Here is a 17,841-nt window from a genome sequence, read left to right as displayed (position 1 = left end):
GTGTATATATATATATATATATATATATATATATATATATATACACTATAATATATAATTTTTTATTATCATGTGGATTTGAAATTATGATCATGTGGAAGAATAACATCACTTTCTGTCTAATGACTTCATTTTCTCATAGCCCTTTTATTTTGTTGAATTGGAATCATAAAAGGAAACAATTTTTTGTATTATATTGCACAACAAAAATAAAGATGTTTGTTATATCTCTAAATGTAAATAGACTTAAAATACTGGTAGTGTTAGTGAAAATTAATCAGTACTGTCTATTCCTCCTCTCTGCAAAGCTTTTACAAGTTCTACAATAATATTATCAGTCTGTTCCAACAGGAATAAATTTACATACCGAGAGATTCAGGCCTAAAACCAAAACCTAATGAGATTTTTCTTACTGGGCCTTAAACAATCCCGAGGCAGTGACTCTAATCCACTATATAACACCCTCCCATCATTGTCTGGCACATGTGAGAAGGGACAGTAAATCACATTTATCCCTGAGTTGGATACAAACATTTTTACTCTGACTCACAAGTTCACAATAGCAGCTGGATGACTTGCAAACAACAATAAAGAACATTCTGTTCTCTGCAACATGGAGGTCGTTTTCCTTTACAGTTCTTTAGTTTCTTAACTTCTTAATTTCTGTTAAAATTTGTTCTTCAAAGACAGTCAGACCCCCAAGACAATATCTGGATTTTATCATGAAGGCATTCATTTGGAAGGCTGTAATTTCACAAATATAACGCAGCATGGGGTTTTCTGAGGTTGACTGTAATTACAGAGGCATGGATAAACCAAATGATAAATCAATGATAGTGAATCACACATGAAATTGAAAGTGTGAATTTATTTTGCCTGTTCACTTAATCTAAAATTAAAACTAGCATTTATTGCAGAAATGCATATAGCTTGTCGCCTTACATGCACAAGTATAAAACAAAGACCTTGTGCAATACATTAGTGCCTGGAGCATGTGATATATAAGACTCTCAGCTACTACCACACCAAATTTTAGCTCAATATCTGAATAATTGACTGGGCTATAGACATTTTTTTGCTTCCTAATTTTGAATAGCTGTAGTAGCCATCTTGAATCAGGATGACTCCAAAAGGTAAATGGTTGTAAAATAATATTCAGTGATTACTATCTGAACATTTCGTTATAACGTGTCCAGGGGTTCATGAGATATTTTTTGCTAACAGATCAATAGAAAAACGAACACACACAGGCAATTATATGATTGACAACTTGTCATGGTGGCAGGCTTTAACAGTGTGGAAACTATAATGCAGGGAATAACTTTGACAAAGAAAAAAACTCAGTTTAAAAAAAAAAAACATTTCAAATCCTTGATTATTAATTCCTAAAACAATTTTAGTTGTCAAAAGTTTTCTGGTTTAAAAAAAAAAAAAAAAAAAAGGACTGTTCAAGGAAACCTGTTTCTTGCCCAGCTCTGCTATTCTTGGCAGCGCTCTGCAGATGGGACCGGTTTCTGACAGACCACACACCATTATAAAGGGTGGATGGTGTTTATTTTTATGGAAGGGGCTTGTGAATACCTCTCAACCTGGTCAAGACATTTGCACAAATTAAGTAATCTATACATTTACCATCCCACCCTTTCTTCCCTGCCACTCCACCCTTTTTTCCTTGGATGAATAAATATAGAAATTGCTTGATAAGTTTCATGGCAACATCATGACACAAAGATTGGCTGACGTTTGCAGCTGGTGTGTGCAGATGACTGTAAATCAAGGTGTAACGCCAAATCATTAAGTACATTTCCGCATAAATGGTACATGCAATCTATACATGTGACTGTTTGTATGTATATCACAGCCCCATATGGTAAAGGCTTGTTTCCTGGACCTTGCTGCAATGGCTCAGCTGTTGATTCAGCTGGAAATGTGTGTGTGTGTGATTGTGAGGGGGACAGAGAGGTCTTTTGGCGGGTGTAAGAGCCTCAGAACAGCCGAGCTTGAGGCTGACAGCACCAACTCAACCGTCCCCACGAGACTCAACAGCCATGTCAGCAATCCAAGTGCTAACTTGCAGCTACAGCCCTATTAACCCTCTTGGCCAATACTAATATATACACATGGTTATGAAAAGCCTACACAAATTACTAGGAAAGGAAATTTTTCAAAAATTACTGCTGAAATTCTATCAAGATTACATGTCATCCTCCGGATGGAACGTGATTGTCTAAACTGTTTGAAGGACATGTTTTGAAGGCACTTGCGTTGACTTATTAATGTCAGCCTGTCTTGGTTCCATACCAACCAAAACGCCAATCCCAACAGGCTTAATTTTCACAGTTGCTTTGTCAGTAAAGAGAAATACAAGATGCTTCAAGCGCAATGAATTAAATGGCGTGAATAACTTCTGGCCTCAGATCTGAGCACACAAGCACTTTTCTATTGCGCCTGGCATAATTTACAGAACCACAACCTCTGGGAAGGAGGAATGGAAGAGGGATCACGGATGAATGGCTGGAGGTTCAAAGGATCCTCTCAACTCAAATCCACTCTTTCAAGCCCTTCTGTTAGTGCAAAGTTATCATCTTAACCAGCTTAGCCTCTCAACTCCTTGCTGCCCCATTTCTGTGCAGCTCTCCAAAAGACTTGTACGTCTATGCCATGATTTCAAGTGCCCAACAAATCGCAATGCAAAACTTTTCCTGCAGCCTTTTAAACTCCTCGCAGACACATGTTTTCAGTTAAAAAAAATCAGGGGAAGAAAGTTCCTTGTTATACTAGACTGATAGGAGTGAGACACTAGTGGTTTGAGTACAAAGATGAGACAAAATATTAAAAAAAGAGAAATTCCCTCAGCTGTAAAAACTTTCACATGGCTAATTTCTAGCTGGAAAACTCATTTGGTTTACTTGTGTCTGCCGTCACCATTCACCATCTCCAAGAAAAAGGGTGGACTGTTTGCAAAATGTTGCTCTGAACTAAAGGAAGTCCTGGAGACGGTGAATAAGAGATTAGCCAAAGCAAGTGGGCCTGGGAGACCATTTCATGCTGATTTCGTCAGCGACTGAACTCAAGATCGCAATCCCAAAGCGCAGTGAATAAAACGGTATGCGTCAAAACTGACCGTACACTTTCACAAGCTTTAACTTTATTAGCCCCGCTGAGCGTGCGCAGTACATGGGTGTGTTAGTCGGGCAGGAAATCGTCCAACTAACAATTTCCATTTTCAACAACTTCTTTTCACACACCTCATTTCCTTTATCAATATGTTCCATGTTTGCACTTGGTATTTTTTTTCCTAACTTTCATTGGGCATATGTAATTACGTTATTAAGAGTCATCCAAAAGAAAGAACTGCAAAAATACGTCTTTAGCACTCCTGCATTATTGTTTCTTAGCAGCCAACCAAAACAACTGAAAATTAATTTCTAAAATTAAGGCATAGCATTCCTTAAAGGCATACATGCCAGAGTTAAGTCAATCCAATAAAATAACATTATGCACAATCAGATGCCATATGTTGCATGATCTCAATCCGTTTGAGCCTGGAGTATGTGTTGGGTATGACTCTCAGCTGCTATCACACCAATTCAAAAAGCGTTCAATACAAAAACAACTGGACTTTATTTGTAACAGAAGACGTTTCGCTCCTCATCCGAGGAGCTTTCTCAATTCAAAGAGCAGAGAGTGAGAGATACAGGTTATAAGGCTGAGTGAGATAAGACACACACACAATCACACACATATGTAGATTGGCAGTTCACACCTAAAAACCTAAAACAGTAGGTCTTTGTTCCTCTAATTCACAGACGAGGCCCCCTCTGTTCCCATCAGGTGTGAAAACCGGCTGGGGATTTGTTTTAAAGTTGCATTATATGTTTTTGAAAGTGGAAATCTGAGGCCTCCTCCTCTGTTAAGAGACGGCTTTTCTCTTTTAGGTGTGAACTGCCAATCTACATATGTGTGTGATTGTGTGTGTGTCTTATGTATGTGTGTGTCTTATCTCACTCAGCCTTATAACCTGTATCTCTCACTCTCTGCTCTTTGAATTGAGAAAGCTCCTCGGATGAGGAGCGAAACGTCTTCTGTTACAAATAAAGTCCAGTTGTTTTTGTATTGAACGCTTTTTGAACTTCATCATGTCCTGGATGACTGAGAATCTTCACCAGCATATCACACCAATGTTTAGCTCAGTATCTGTGCAATTTGTTGAGTGATTGGCATTTTTGTGCTTCACAAGATCCGTTGGCTGGGGTGACCATCTTGAATTGGGCACTCTACATAGGTATTAGCTGTAGATGGAAACTTAGTGATTAGGAGTTTTAGTGTGAAATGTACAAAATTCTCTGTCAGTGGTTCCCAACCCTGGCCCTCAAGGGACCCAATCCTGCATGTTTTAGTCGTTTCCCTGCTTTGACACAACTGATTTGAATGAATGGATGCTTAACAGGCTTTGTCAGAACTTCAGAAAATAATAAAATCACTGAATCAGTTGTGTTGGAACAGGGAAACAACTAAAACATGCAGGATGGCGTTCCTCAAGGACATGGTTGGGATCCACTACTCTATGTTATAGAAACCATTGTTAAGGCCAATGCTGATTAGCTGTTGTGGTCATTTAGAGTTTGACTAACTCCAAAAGTCAATAAGTTATAAATGTACAGCCAATAGCTAATTTGGGACTTTCATTGGTATATGTTCATGAGATATTTTGCTAACAGACAAACAGGGTTGATCCCAACAGTTAATCCAAAGGTTTAAAAAAAATATGTTGTTCCATGTGTTGCGCTCACAGTATGTGTTGAGAATGATACTCATTAACTACCATACCAATTTTTTAGCTCAATATCGGTAAAATTGTCTGAGTGATTGACATTTTTGTACATCATTCATTCAACCTTTATTTTTACAGGTTAGCCTCACTGAGTCACGAGGACTCATTTTCAAGAGAGACCTGTTTTGAACAACCCTACAAATAAGATATACACAACAATAAACAGCCATAATATGCATATGAAATGAAAAGTAAATAAAAGTAGTTATATAAAACAAAATAAAATCAAGTGACATTACGAAACAGGGTAAAACACTAAAGATAGGAACATATCTACGTATCTTATTGAGCATGCATCAGGATATCTACATAGATTTTTGCATTAAACTTAATTGTTTAAAATCCCTTAAATAGGTTTAAGGTTGAGAGCTTCAGATCTTTTTGCAAGGTGTTCAAGGATACAGGAGCAGAGTAAGAGAAGGCGATTTTGCCGAATTCAGTCCACGAGGGGACGCTGCAGGTAATTATATCCTGAGAGTGCACGCTGTAGCTGCACTGACGACATGACATGTAGAATGAGCTATATGATGGCAACAGGCCAAGAAGTGATTTATAGATGAAAATGTACCAGTGAGAGAGTCTACGTGAAGTTAACGATGACCAATCGACCAGTGAATACAGGGAGCAGTGATGGGTATGGTAGTTACAGCCACTTATGAAGCTTAGTGCATCATGGTAGACAGCGTCCAACATCTGCAAGGTGCTTCCAGGAGCATTTATAAGGTCTGCTGGCTGTGGAGGCCATCTTAAAATTGGCTGACTACAACATCTACTAATCAGCTGCAGATGGGAACTTGGTGATTACTTTTAGAAAGTTTCATTAAAAGCAGTTCAGCGGTTATTAGTGGTGTAACAATACATCTATTTAAATCGATATATTGATTAAATGATTAATGATTCAATTATATCGTGGCAAAACTAAAACATCGATTCATATAGTCATCTTTAAAATATGCTTTTATTTTGAAATTCCCAAGGCACATCCGTGTCACCATTTCCGTGCGCGGCTGCGCTCTGTGGCCGCCTCAGCAACATGGCAGACGAGGCAGAAAACACAGATTATGAAATTCACTCTCAGTGTTGTGACAATCAACACTGTGGAAATATTTTGGATTCCAACAGAAGGACGGCTCTACAGACAAAACTCATGTCGTATGTATCAGGTGCCAGTGTGAGTTAAAATACTCGGGAAACAAAACAAAATTGTCCGTTCACCTGAAGAAGAAACACGGCATTGATAGCCATGTTATGTAAGCTCAATATCTATTTTTGTTTCTTTATAACTGAAAAGTAATCAGGGCACTTTTAAGTTAACCGGTTTAAAAAATGCACTTAAACATGAGAAATGTGAGACTATACTGAACAGGTCATTTATTTATTTATTTTTTCATTAATTAAGAAAAAATATATATTTGAATGCCTGGTGCCTGTAATAACAGAAAAAAAATGGTTAAATCATATTTGAATTGTTTTTGTAAATTTATTTATATGTAAATGAGGTGGGCATTTGATATTGCAATATATCGATCGCAGACTTGTGAATCGAATAGAATCGAAATCGCATTGTGACAGACTTTGTGATAGAGAAATATCGTATCGTCATACACACAAATCAATATAATATCATATCGTGGTAAAGCTGGTGATTTACACCCCTAGTGGTTAGAAGATATTTTGCCAACAATACAAACAAATGAACATATGCACAGACACACACACATGGGCAAAACCACCACCACCCCTCCTTTATCTTTGTGTGAAAATGAGAATTCAACTAATATTAAATACAATTTCTTTGAACTGGAAGTGACAATGTTAAAATAATAAAAAGAATGTAAAAACCCACATCCAGACATTTGAAACTTGTCAGAATGGCTTTGTAGAATGACACAAACATCTACTAGGAATATTTTAAACATCCAAACCAAAAGGCAACGTTACAGCACAGTGCATTAAAAAGTCCTTGTTAAAATTCCAGCGAGGGGAATCTCGAGGCGCCTGGTCTGCATTACTGTTGCTGAAGACTGCGTCAAGAAAAGTTGAAGCATCTTTTTCTATGACATTTAACTCCACTTACTAACCTCCAAAACCAAATACGGAAAACGGACAAAAAGGAATGCTAAAACAAAACCACTATCCATCATTTATTTCATTACAGCCTAACATTTTATAAGGGATGACAAAAATAATTTACTTGAGAGTTTTAAAACAAACCACAAACGTTAATAATACAGAATCTGTTGTTTATGCTGAAGTACGTGACTGTGTTTCAGACCTACTTGATCAGAGTGGTCTTAGATTATTTAAATACACAGTGTGGTTTTTTTTTTTAACAAAAGGTCACCAAAATCAAGAAAATTCAACAACCCAGTAAATTTAACATAAAACTGAGCTAAAGTTTAATATGGTAGTAACTGAGAGTCTTTCATAACACATATTCTGAGATAGACATCTGGCAGTATCGCATGAGACTGCAAATAACATTTTTTCAAGGTCTGAAACAACTTAATTATTTCCAAATATGATTCTAATTTAAAACTCTGGCAACAGAGGTAGTGGACATTGCATATTCCTTGAAGGAACGCTAAGACTTGAATATATTAATTAGTAAAAACTACAATTACTGAGCAAGATCAATATGCTGCAGCTGAAGTACCGTATTTTTGGTCTATAAGACACACTTAAAATCCTTTAATTTTCTCAAAAATTGACAGTGAGCCTTATGTATTAATTTGGATTGTGATTACTGACCTCGAACCAAATTTATGTGGTTATTGTGAATGAGCTGAATAAAGTTCGACTTATTTGACTGTTTTGTTTCACTTAATGTACCTTATAATCCAGTGCACCTTATGTATGAAAACAGACCAGTTCTCATTGATATTGTGCCTTATAATCCGAAAAATATGGTAAACGTGCAAATATACAAAAAAACCCTGAAATTTAGAAATCATCTTCATTAATATGGCAATAGCAACACTGTAAATTTACAAACACCAAATGTAAATTAGCAATCCTCGTCATAGACAAAACTATATATATATATATATATATATATATATATATGCAAATAGAAAAAAAAAACTTTGATAACTTGCATGTGGAATTAAATGTCTCAAAAACAATTTTTTTTTCATTTAGCCTTTATTTATACAGGTAGTCTCATTGAGCCACGAGAACTCATTTTCAAGAGAGACCTGTTTAGGGAGCACATGGTGGGGGGGTTAAGGGCCTTGCTCATGGGCCCAGAGTGGGGCGAATGAGGGTGGGGGCAAGTGTGGGTGTTTCACCTACCCCACCCACAATTTTGATGTTGTCGGGGCCGGGGCGTGAACCGGCGATCTTCGGATCACAGGCCCACCTCTGCGCCACCACTCCCCAAATAATAATAAGGGTTATATTGGACAGAACTTTTTCAAATTTAGGCCAACTGGTATTTTCAGTGTTATCTCTATATTCAAGGTGTTGATAGTTAAAAAGCAGCTTATGGTCTTATATCATTGAAGAGAAATTTATTACAAGAAAGGCCGTCAGAAAGCTTGAAAAGTCCAGCCTAAGACTAGGCCTGTCACAATAACAAATTTTGCTGGGCGATTAATTGTCTCTGAAATGATTGCGATAAATGATAATATTGTTTAAAATTTTACAATAATTGTCAAATTTTAGAAGAAATGTTGATTTGAGGTTGGCCTGTTAGCTTAGCTCGTAGCTTAACTTCTCAGCTTAGCTGCTTTTAACAATCCAAAAACGTAATTTTGGACGGTTAAAACAGATTTTAAAGAGAAAAGAGAAAGCCGTGTCTTCAGTAAAGAGACACGAAGAAACGATAAAGCCGGTAAATGAAAATGAGGTTCATCATTTTCATTCATCATGTGATTAATTGACTTATTGTTTATTGCAAAAGGCCTACGTACTGTAAGACCGATAACAAAAACAAACAAACAAACAAAAACAACTATGGTTCTGTCAAGACAAAGTATTAAAAAAATGAGTAGTTGGGTCAGATTTTCGAGTGAATAAAATCCACCTATCACAAATCTTTTGTGTCTATTTTTGGGAAATACTAAAGGCAGAATGTTAAAAAATATATTACTATATTACTAATTCTAATAGTGTGGAAAAAAATGGCAAACATCACCGTAGAATCCTCAAAAAAATAATAAGAAAATATTTATTAAAGGCGCTGTTCTAAATTTGTGAAGAGGTACAATTCATAAGAAACCACATTAAAGAAAAAGGAAATAAATTTGAATCTTAATAAATAAATAAAACCAATCCCCGTGTTGTGATTGGACCTGTGTTCAGCACCGCTCTAAACATCACCAGCAAGTCACGGAACGTTATGTAAGTGAGAAACACTGCAAGTGTTGTGTCAGCTGTGTTTTGGTGTCGGTGTCCTGGAGGCGTTTAACGTCAGCGTAGTCCTTTTGTTTTTTATTTGTTTTGATATGAAATTAGAAACGGGTGAATGAGCACCTGACAACTGCCCTCTTACTAAAAGAAAGCGCTCCTCAGTCGGGCTGAACACAAGCCGAAGCAAAACATAAGCCAAAAGTAGACTACACACTCACCTTCTGAAAGAAATCCTCCCCGCCATTGACTCTTCCCTCAGAGGCAGCTAGAGCGAGACAGAGGAAAAAGAAAAATAAATTTATGAAACCACACAGACACTTCGTCTTCACTATAATCCCCCCAAGGCCAAATCACACACTGATTATGAGCTCCTCAGAGTGTTACAGTATCTTCATTCAGAGGAGTGATTTTAGTAGATCTTTGTTTTTTATGGATAACGTGTTTGGAACCGTTAGTGATATTCTTGATTGGAAGCAGTGGAGTAAAATGTTCCAAGTAATTTTCTGTAATCCTTGAGATTGTTCACTGCTTCTGTAAAACAAACTGATTAATACCTTTAAAAAAAAGAGTTTATTTTACAGTAGCCAGAAATGGTGTATAAATGCTCCTCCTCATATCAATTTACAGCTCACTGTAAACCTATTTGTAGTACAACCCCAAAATAAAGTCTCAAAGGCCATCTGTAAGCAAAATAAGCGCAGCGAATAGCGATGACGGCTTCCAATAAATTTTCTGAGCAGGTGAGAAAGCCAAGAAAACTTCCCCAGATGTTGTAGTACGTTAGATGGAAGTAAGTCGGGCTTGAAGTCCCCCCAACACATCTGCAAGTCCTTCAAACTGAGGAAGCTCCGTTGATGTAAAATACAGGTCTGCCGTCCAAGGAGAATTCTCGTGTTCCTCTGTCATTTGGGAATCCAGGAAAGGTTTATTCACGTCTTGAAGTCTGTGTTCTTCTGATGAATTATGGAGCGCAGCCATAAATGCTGACCTCAGCGAAACCACTGTGATGATTAAAGCTACTGTTTTAGAGCTGTACGATGCACCGACTTCCAACTGTACAGAAACATCACTTAAAGCTGCACATAAGAAAACATTTTCATGGACGTGGAAAGTATTCTCAGCTACTACCAAATCAAATCTTAGGCCAATATCTGTTAAATTGACTGACTGACAGACATTTTTGTGTTTGTAAATGTTGATCAGCTGTGAAGGCCATCTTGAACTGAACCAAATGTTGTGGACATACATCCAGTGACTACTTTCTGACAAATCATTGAACTCCATTCTGACAGTTTCATTGAAATCCATCCAGCGGATTATGAGATATTTTGCTAACAGACGAGCAGAGTCGACTCCAACAGGTATTGCTAAAGATCTAAGCAAACATTTTTAACAATGAGTAGCATTTGGAGCATATGTACCAAATGACTGACTACTGCACCAAATTTTATCACATTTGTAAATTTCAGTGAGTTAGAGCCTTTTTATTGTTGTTAAAAGATAATAGAAGGATGGATGGACAGTTGGCTCTGGCAGCCATCTTGAACTGCTGTGGCTTCAAAAGTTAATCAGTGTACAGATACATCCAATAATTAATTTCTATATGTTTCATTCAGTTTTGTTTGTTGGTTTATGAGATAATTTGGCAACAGAGAAGCAAGCAAACACACACTGAGACAAAAATATGATTAAGTGGCCAACAATAATAAGCATAAAGTTTTCACGATTTTTTAACCAACATGTTCCATCATCTTTACCCACTTCTTGGTGATATGGCGCCCATATCCAGCAGTCACTGTGTGAGAGGCGGGGGACACCCTGGACCGGTCTCCAGTCCATCACAGGGACACAGAGACAAACAACCATTCACTTTCTCACATCTAGGGACAATTTCGAGTTACTAATCTGACCAACATGCATGTTTTGTTCTGTGGGAGGAAATTGGAGTACTCGAAGAAAACCCAACTCCACCCAGAATGGCCCCTGGCGGGGATTCGATCCAGCAACCTTCTCACTGAGAAGCAGCAGCTCTACCAACTGAGCCACCGTTCCACCCCTAACCAACATGTTGATTTAATAAGCCATAATCGTGGACTTCATTTGCATCACCGCTCACATTTTATTATCCAGACATTAAAGCGAGCTTGCCTTCACTGTGAGCAGACACTAAAATAAACCTGTCCAGGCAACCGTTTATGAAGAAAGACAAGTCTGCTCTGGCTAAAAACGGCAAGTCCCCTTCTTAAACATACACATTTGTTTGAAACATGCGAATATTTAACACTAACAGTGCATTGACGAAAGATTGAGCCCGACTGCTCACTGGTGCAAATTTTAATGTCAAACAGTGAAGTATTTTAAGGAAATATGGAGATTAGAAACTGATGGCTTGTGCAGGAATAGTAAAACATGTCAGATTATATAAAACAGTCATAAAACAATCCAACTATCAGCCTTCTGTCATTATTATCATCCCTAAAATATGACAAAAATCTAACAAGTGTTACAATAAAACAGCAAATAAAGCTCAAAATGAACAGAACCAAGTTCAAAACCAAATTGACTGTATTATAAATAGTTTACCAGCGTACTATTTTAGATCACTCGGAACAATCTAGACTTGGGTTTGATCCCTCACTTTAGAAGAAGCTTTTAAACAAATGAGAACTGTTTGTACATCGGAGGAAGAGCTCTTGGTGCAGGAGATGAACCGATGAACAAACGGCTGTTCTGTGCACCAGGAGTATGGAAGTGAGCAGCTCAAATTACGGCGACACACAGCAGGAGATTAAATTCTTTCTCTGGTAAAGAGAACAAACAAAACTTCACAAAGCAGAGAGCTGTTGGCTGATTTGATAGCGCTCAAAACAGTTTAACCTTCAATCTGCTCAGATAAATGTTGAACCGTGTTTCATGCAGAACAAAGTGAGAATACTGAGCTAGAGCAAAACTTCCGTGCTTTAGTTCAAATCATATGATCTCCTTTAGAAGATCAACGAAGAAAGAAAATTCCAGCTATTCTGTGTATCATGCAGGAGTAACGTTAATAAGTAAAAACTGTCACAGATGTTAAAATAACATGGTTGAGTCCCTCTCTTGTTGCTTCAAAAACATTGTATTTCTGTTTAAATCAGTGATTTTCAGACTTTATGATGCTCACTGTGACGCACTTGGCTTGCTACCAAAATGTTGGGCTTGATCAGAAGACAGAAGACCAGTAAAAGGAAAAGGAAAGCAGCTCGTCATAAACACCAATCAGATTTTAAGTTAGCCGATTAAAAGTTAATCACTTATATAAGCAGTAAGTTAAAAATATATATATATTTTTTTCTGATTTTCTTTGTTGTTTTATTTGCATTAGGTTTTGGAGTAACACCCAAAATCAGACGTTTAAAAAGTATCCGAAAATCTAACTGGAGAAATTACATCTGCAAAAATGCAGTGTGAATGCTTATTGCAGAAGAACTTGCAGAAAAACAGCTAAAATTAGCTTTAAAAAAATGCATGCTGAATTGTAGCTGTAATGGAAGAACAAGCTTAAATTAGCAGAAGAAAGCAGAAAGAACACATTCGCTGAATTAGTTTAAAATATGCAGAAAAACAGGAAATCAGCTAAAATATAAAATATTAGCAAAAAAAAAATGGCTGAAAGGTAGCTGAAAAGGCAGAAAGAAGCTTGAACTACGGAGGTGGAAAAAGCTGAAATAAGGTAAAAAAAAAGTGGAATCAGCTGAAAAAGCTAAAAATAGCATAAAACAGTTTATAGTAATAGTTATCAGTACGTTGCTATTTCTGTGCTGAGGTTTTTTTTTTTTTTTTGCAACTTTTACACTGTGTCCCATCTAGGACACAATGTGATAGGATTTTTTTAAACCTCCTCTTCTCTCATGTTTCTCTTTTTCTTATCCAACGAAAAAGGCGGCACCTCCCATGAGGCCGCAGCCTCAGACCCCTCCATCTCCTTGTCTGTTCGTTTGTGTTTTACTTGGACAGACTGTACGGAAATGTAATTTTGTTGTGCTTCGGTGCAATGACAATAAAGCTGATTATGATTCCGATAGTAGCTGAAATAGCAGAAAAAGCTAAAACTACCAGAAAAAAAGCTGAAAGGAGCATAACGAGTTGAAATTAGCATAAATAAGTTAATTAGGCTGAAAGTAGCAGAAATTGCCACAAAAAACTTGAGTTTATCTGAAAAAAACTGAAATTATCAACAACAAAAAAAGGCTGAAAAATAACTTTAAGAAAGGCCAAAAAAAAACAAATTACCAGAAGGAAGCGAAGAGAGCACATTTTTGCTGAATTAGGCTGAGAAACATTGAAATGAGTGCAACAAAAATGTGGTATTAGCTGAAAATACAAAAATTAGCATAAAAACAGCTAAAAAGTAGCTGAAATAGCAGAAAAAGCAGAAACTTGCAGAAATAAGCTGAAAGGAGCATAACAAGCTGAAATTAGCAGAAAGAAGTTAGAAGAAGCACAAAAATTGTGTAGTTAGCTGAAAGAATCTGGGAAAAAAATCCAGCTGAAATTAGCTGTAAGTAGCAAAAAGAAATTTAAATTTGCACAAGGAAGCTGAAAGAATCTGAACCAGAACAAAATATGAAAGGAGCAGTAAAAGGTTGTAAACAGATCTAATTTTGAAGGATGTAAAATGAGCTCAATTAATTTTCTGAGAGGAAAAAAATGGCAGAAATAGCTAAATATTTCAAAAAGCTAAAATTGCACCACCAAAAGTCATAGCAGCATTGTCCTAAAACAGCTGAACATTTTGATATACGATTTGTTTAAATAGCTTGAAAACCGCAGGACGAGAATTGCGCCGAATAACGTACGGAAGAAAAATGGATAACAATATTGTGAATGCTTCATAAACATTCACACAATGTGAAAAAGTAGAAATTATTGACACACATTCACACACAAAAAAAACATGGTTCATCTCTCCGAGATTCAAACAATAGTTTAAAAAGAGGGTCCCAGTTCTTTTGTAGCCTAAAGTTATCGAAGCTCATAAAAGACTGTTGATGCATTTCCTGTTAGAATTAGGAGTAAAAAAAATGAGAACAGTAAATGCAGATAATTTAGTGCAGCAGACAAATTGTTCTGCCATCTTTTCTTAAATCAACTAAACAAAAGAAAACATCAAATGAAAAGTCTGTCAGTGGCAACATGCTGATAGGAGTATGAAATATGGGTCTATAAATATAAAGCTGGGTTGCATCGTAAACTAAAAAGACATTTTCATACTTTACTGTTCAAGAAATGTTCCAGAGTTGGCATGCAAGAACACAAATGTTCACAGCATTTGTTCCAAATTTCCTGCAGAAATTTTTCCACCCGGGACCAGAAAATTAGTTGAATGTGCTACATCTGCAAATCTTTAAAAAGCATTTACAGCGAGTGCTTTTTATTAGGGCTGCGTGATATTAGAAAAGGTATTTATTGCAAAGTATGAAATCAAGCATTAAAAAAAAAAGTTATCCTGAACTACATCAAATGGTTCAGTCTGAAAGAGTTGTTTTTAGGCCTGTCACGATAATAAATGTTGCTGGGCGATTAATTGTCTAGAAAAATGATTGCGATAAACAATATTTGAAATTTAACAATAATTAAATTGTCAAATTTTAAAAGAAATGTTGATTTGTTTAGGGTGTAGTACCTTTTTGACCACCTGATGGCAGTATAAGACTGTTTGAACCAAAGGATGGATAGTTGTGCAGCTTGTCGCTTTAAGAAAAATGGGAGGGATTGTCCTTGACGTGACATGGGCTGACATGCATACGCTCGGTGATTTGATCTATTTAGCATAGCATTTTTCACGCAAAGCTTTTAATAAATAAAAAAAATCCGTAAACAAGTTCTCAGCTTCTTTTTGCAGAGAAAAACAACTTTTTACACGAAAGCACGGGTTTCAACTATGAATATTGGAGCTCGACAAGACGGAGGTTTATTCCCGAGGTCGGCCTGTTAGCTTAGCTCGTAGCTTAACTTCTCAGCTTAGCTGCTGTTAACAATCCAAAAACGTAATTTTGGATGGTTAAAACAGATTTAAAAGAGAAAAGAGAAAGGGAGGGGTCAATGAAGCGCATCGGAGTTGGGCCGTGTCTTCAGTAGAGAGAGATGCAAAGAAACAATAAAGCCGGTAAACGAAAATGAGGTCCATAATTTTCATTCATCATGCGATTAATTGATTTATTGCTTATCACAACAGGCCTAGGTGTTTTCCAAATATACTGAATGCAATTCTGAAATGCGGGTCCACATTCGATGTAAACAAAGCATTGCTAAATCCGCCAAAATGCACGTGGAAGTTTAATCTTGAGCCTCATCCAAACAGATAAAAAAAAAAATCTTTTTTTGCATCATGATTTGCTTCATTAGCGTTCTACAGAGAAACGCTATTCCTGCACCTTATTTTTTGTATTTCACCATGTGAAAGAAAATCGGAAGCAAAAAAAATCTGCTGTGACGTACATGTGAAAACAGCAACTATGGAAAAAGTACACAAAATAATACTAATAATATAATATGATGTCAGGGAAAAGAACATGAAAACACAAAGCAAATCAGTCAGAAAATTTTCTCATCGATACGCAAGAACACTAAACACGTTCACATTCATATTTCTCATTTCAAAACTCGAACTTCATACACGTTTCCTTAAACAAGAAAAATGGTTATCCGTAAAATAAACTGTCAACATTTTATACATTTAAACAGTCTGGGATAAATTCCAACCAGACAATACTTTGTAGATAAATAGGTGCATAAGAAATGCAGTGTTCAGCTGTTAAACCTCCCAGTGACTACAAACAACAACAGAATTTTGGCACACGGCCGCAGGAAGCTGAAGGAATCTGATGTGGAACATGAGTGAAAACATGAGCCATGTGTTCAGAGCAAACCATCCTGTTAGCACATGTGTAAACGGGCCGTGAGAACAAACATATGAGCCGCATGCTAGAAGCTAAAGCAGCTGAAATAAGAAAAAAACCTTCAATTGAACCAAATATGTAACTTTTGACGAGCGTTGTAACAGCTAACGCAGTTACTATGTATTTGAAATGTACAACTATAGCTGTCATTGGCAAAACATTATTGTGATTTATCCCTAAATTCTAAATCTTAGGCCAAGTTTGCACATTTATAACCATAAATGTCACCTTGCAGACTAATGATAAAGAACGCAGACAAAAGGCCCTGGTCTGAGGTTAATCATCAGCTAAATCTGTGGTTCTGTTTGGACACTTTAAACATTCGTGTGAGACGTCAATCAACAACTTAAACAGTTTGAAAATGTTATTAAAAGAGTTGCTTTATAGTCGCAACTTGTGCATCATAGCAAGACTATCTGTCTGCATGAAGGACAATCAGGTAAAACATATATTTATCGTGATTTAATGACTTTTTTTTGCATGAAAAGTTTAAAAATACAAATTGTCGAAGCCTCTAAAATTTACACTTAAAAATCCAGGTCAAGTAACGACTAAGTTTCTCTCTGTTTAGTTAAAAACCATAAACCCCTCCCCTCTCAAGACAAACACTGCCGACATGATTACGTTTCTAATGATTGATTAGTTGGTTAATTATTTTTAAAATAACCCATTAATATTTACAGTAAGCTTTGACAACAGTCAACTTTATGAAAACCTCATCATTAATTCATTCAACCTTTATTTAAACAGGTAAATCCCATTGAGCCTCGAGGACTCATTTACAAAAGAGACCCGATTTCAACAAAAAATGATGACAACAATGGACAACAGCGACAACAACAAACAACTTCATTTTGACAACTCAACGCTTTAATTCTCTATAGTCAACAAATTAAAGACAAAGCATAAGACCATAAGAATTGTTTTGGCACGTTATGGGTTTTTATGAATGAACTGACAAAGTGCATTCATCATTACTCAGAAAACACATGAACCTCTTTTTTTTTGTTGGCCTAAAGAAAAGCTCAGTTCAAACCATAGGCTTCCAATAGGGCAATAATCAAGCCAACATTTGGAGTTGAGGAGCACATTTTAAGGAATATATTCTATGTATCCATTTACATAAAAACATGCCTTCAGATTGATTTAAGTTGTGAATACACTGCAGTGTTCCTGCCATCCAGCAAAGGCACCAAAGTTAAAACTCATTTCTCAGCAGAAATTCCACACTGCAGTCAGTTCTGTTGTCTGATCCATCCTTGAAAATATGCAGCTAATAACAGCTAATTGGACTGAATGCTAATTTGACAAAAAAAAGTCATGATGTTTGAAGATAATCATATCCACACCCTTAAATTCTCTCCATGTATTTTTCCAATGAATACCATCAGTGTCACTGCATGTAAAAAACAATGGACGGTGAAGCGGAAAGCACACGAGACTCATTGCTGCCAGATGGAGCAGGGTCTGGTTTTCATTATTTTGCGGAAAGACTAAGTTTCTGGGAGATTCTGCTGTTTTGACAGTAAAGGAATGTAAACAGTGTTTATTTCTACGGTGATGACTTCAGTTCACAAACAACTAAGCAGCAAATAATAGAGACAAACCTTTAAAACAAACTAATCAAAAGACAATTTTATATATATATATATATATATATATATACAATTATATATATAGCTATATATATATATATATATATATATATATATATAT

The 17,841-nt window shown here is 36.4% G+C and overlaps 1 protein-coding gene across 1 annotated transcript in view; it reads right to left on the bottom strand.

Moving 5' to 3' along the window:
- Positions 1 to 17,841, bottom strand: part of LOC119430124 (protein bicaudal C homolog 1) — a 74,392-nt gene that overhangs the window by 37,667 nt on the left and 18,884 nt on the right. Inside the window, exon 2 of the mRNA XM_037697565.1 lies at positions 9,406 to 9,452. Coding sequence (XP_037553493.1) covers positions 9,406 to 9,452 — 47 coding nt within the window. The remainder of the gene's footprint in view (positions 1 to 9,405; positions 9,453 to 17,841) is intronic.

This window comes from Nematolebias whitei, chromosome 1, assembly GCF_014905685.2.
Source record: "Nematolebias whitei isolate Nwh7 chromosome 1, NemWhi1, whole genome shotgun sequence".
Taxonomy (NCBI): Eukaryota; Metazoa; Chordata; class Actinopteri; order Cyprinodontiformes; family Rivulidae; genus Nematolebias; species Nematolebias whitei.
This window is presented reverse-complemented; position numbering and strand designations above follow the sequence as displayed.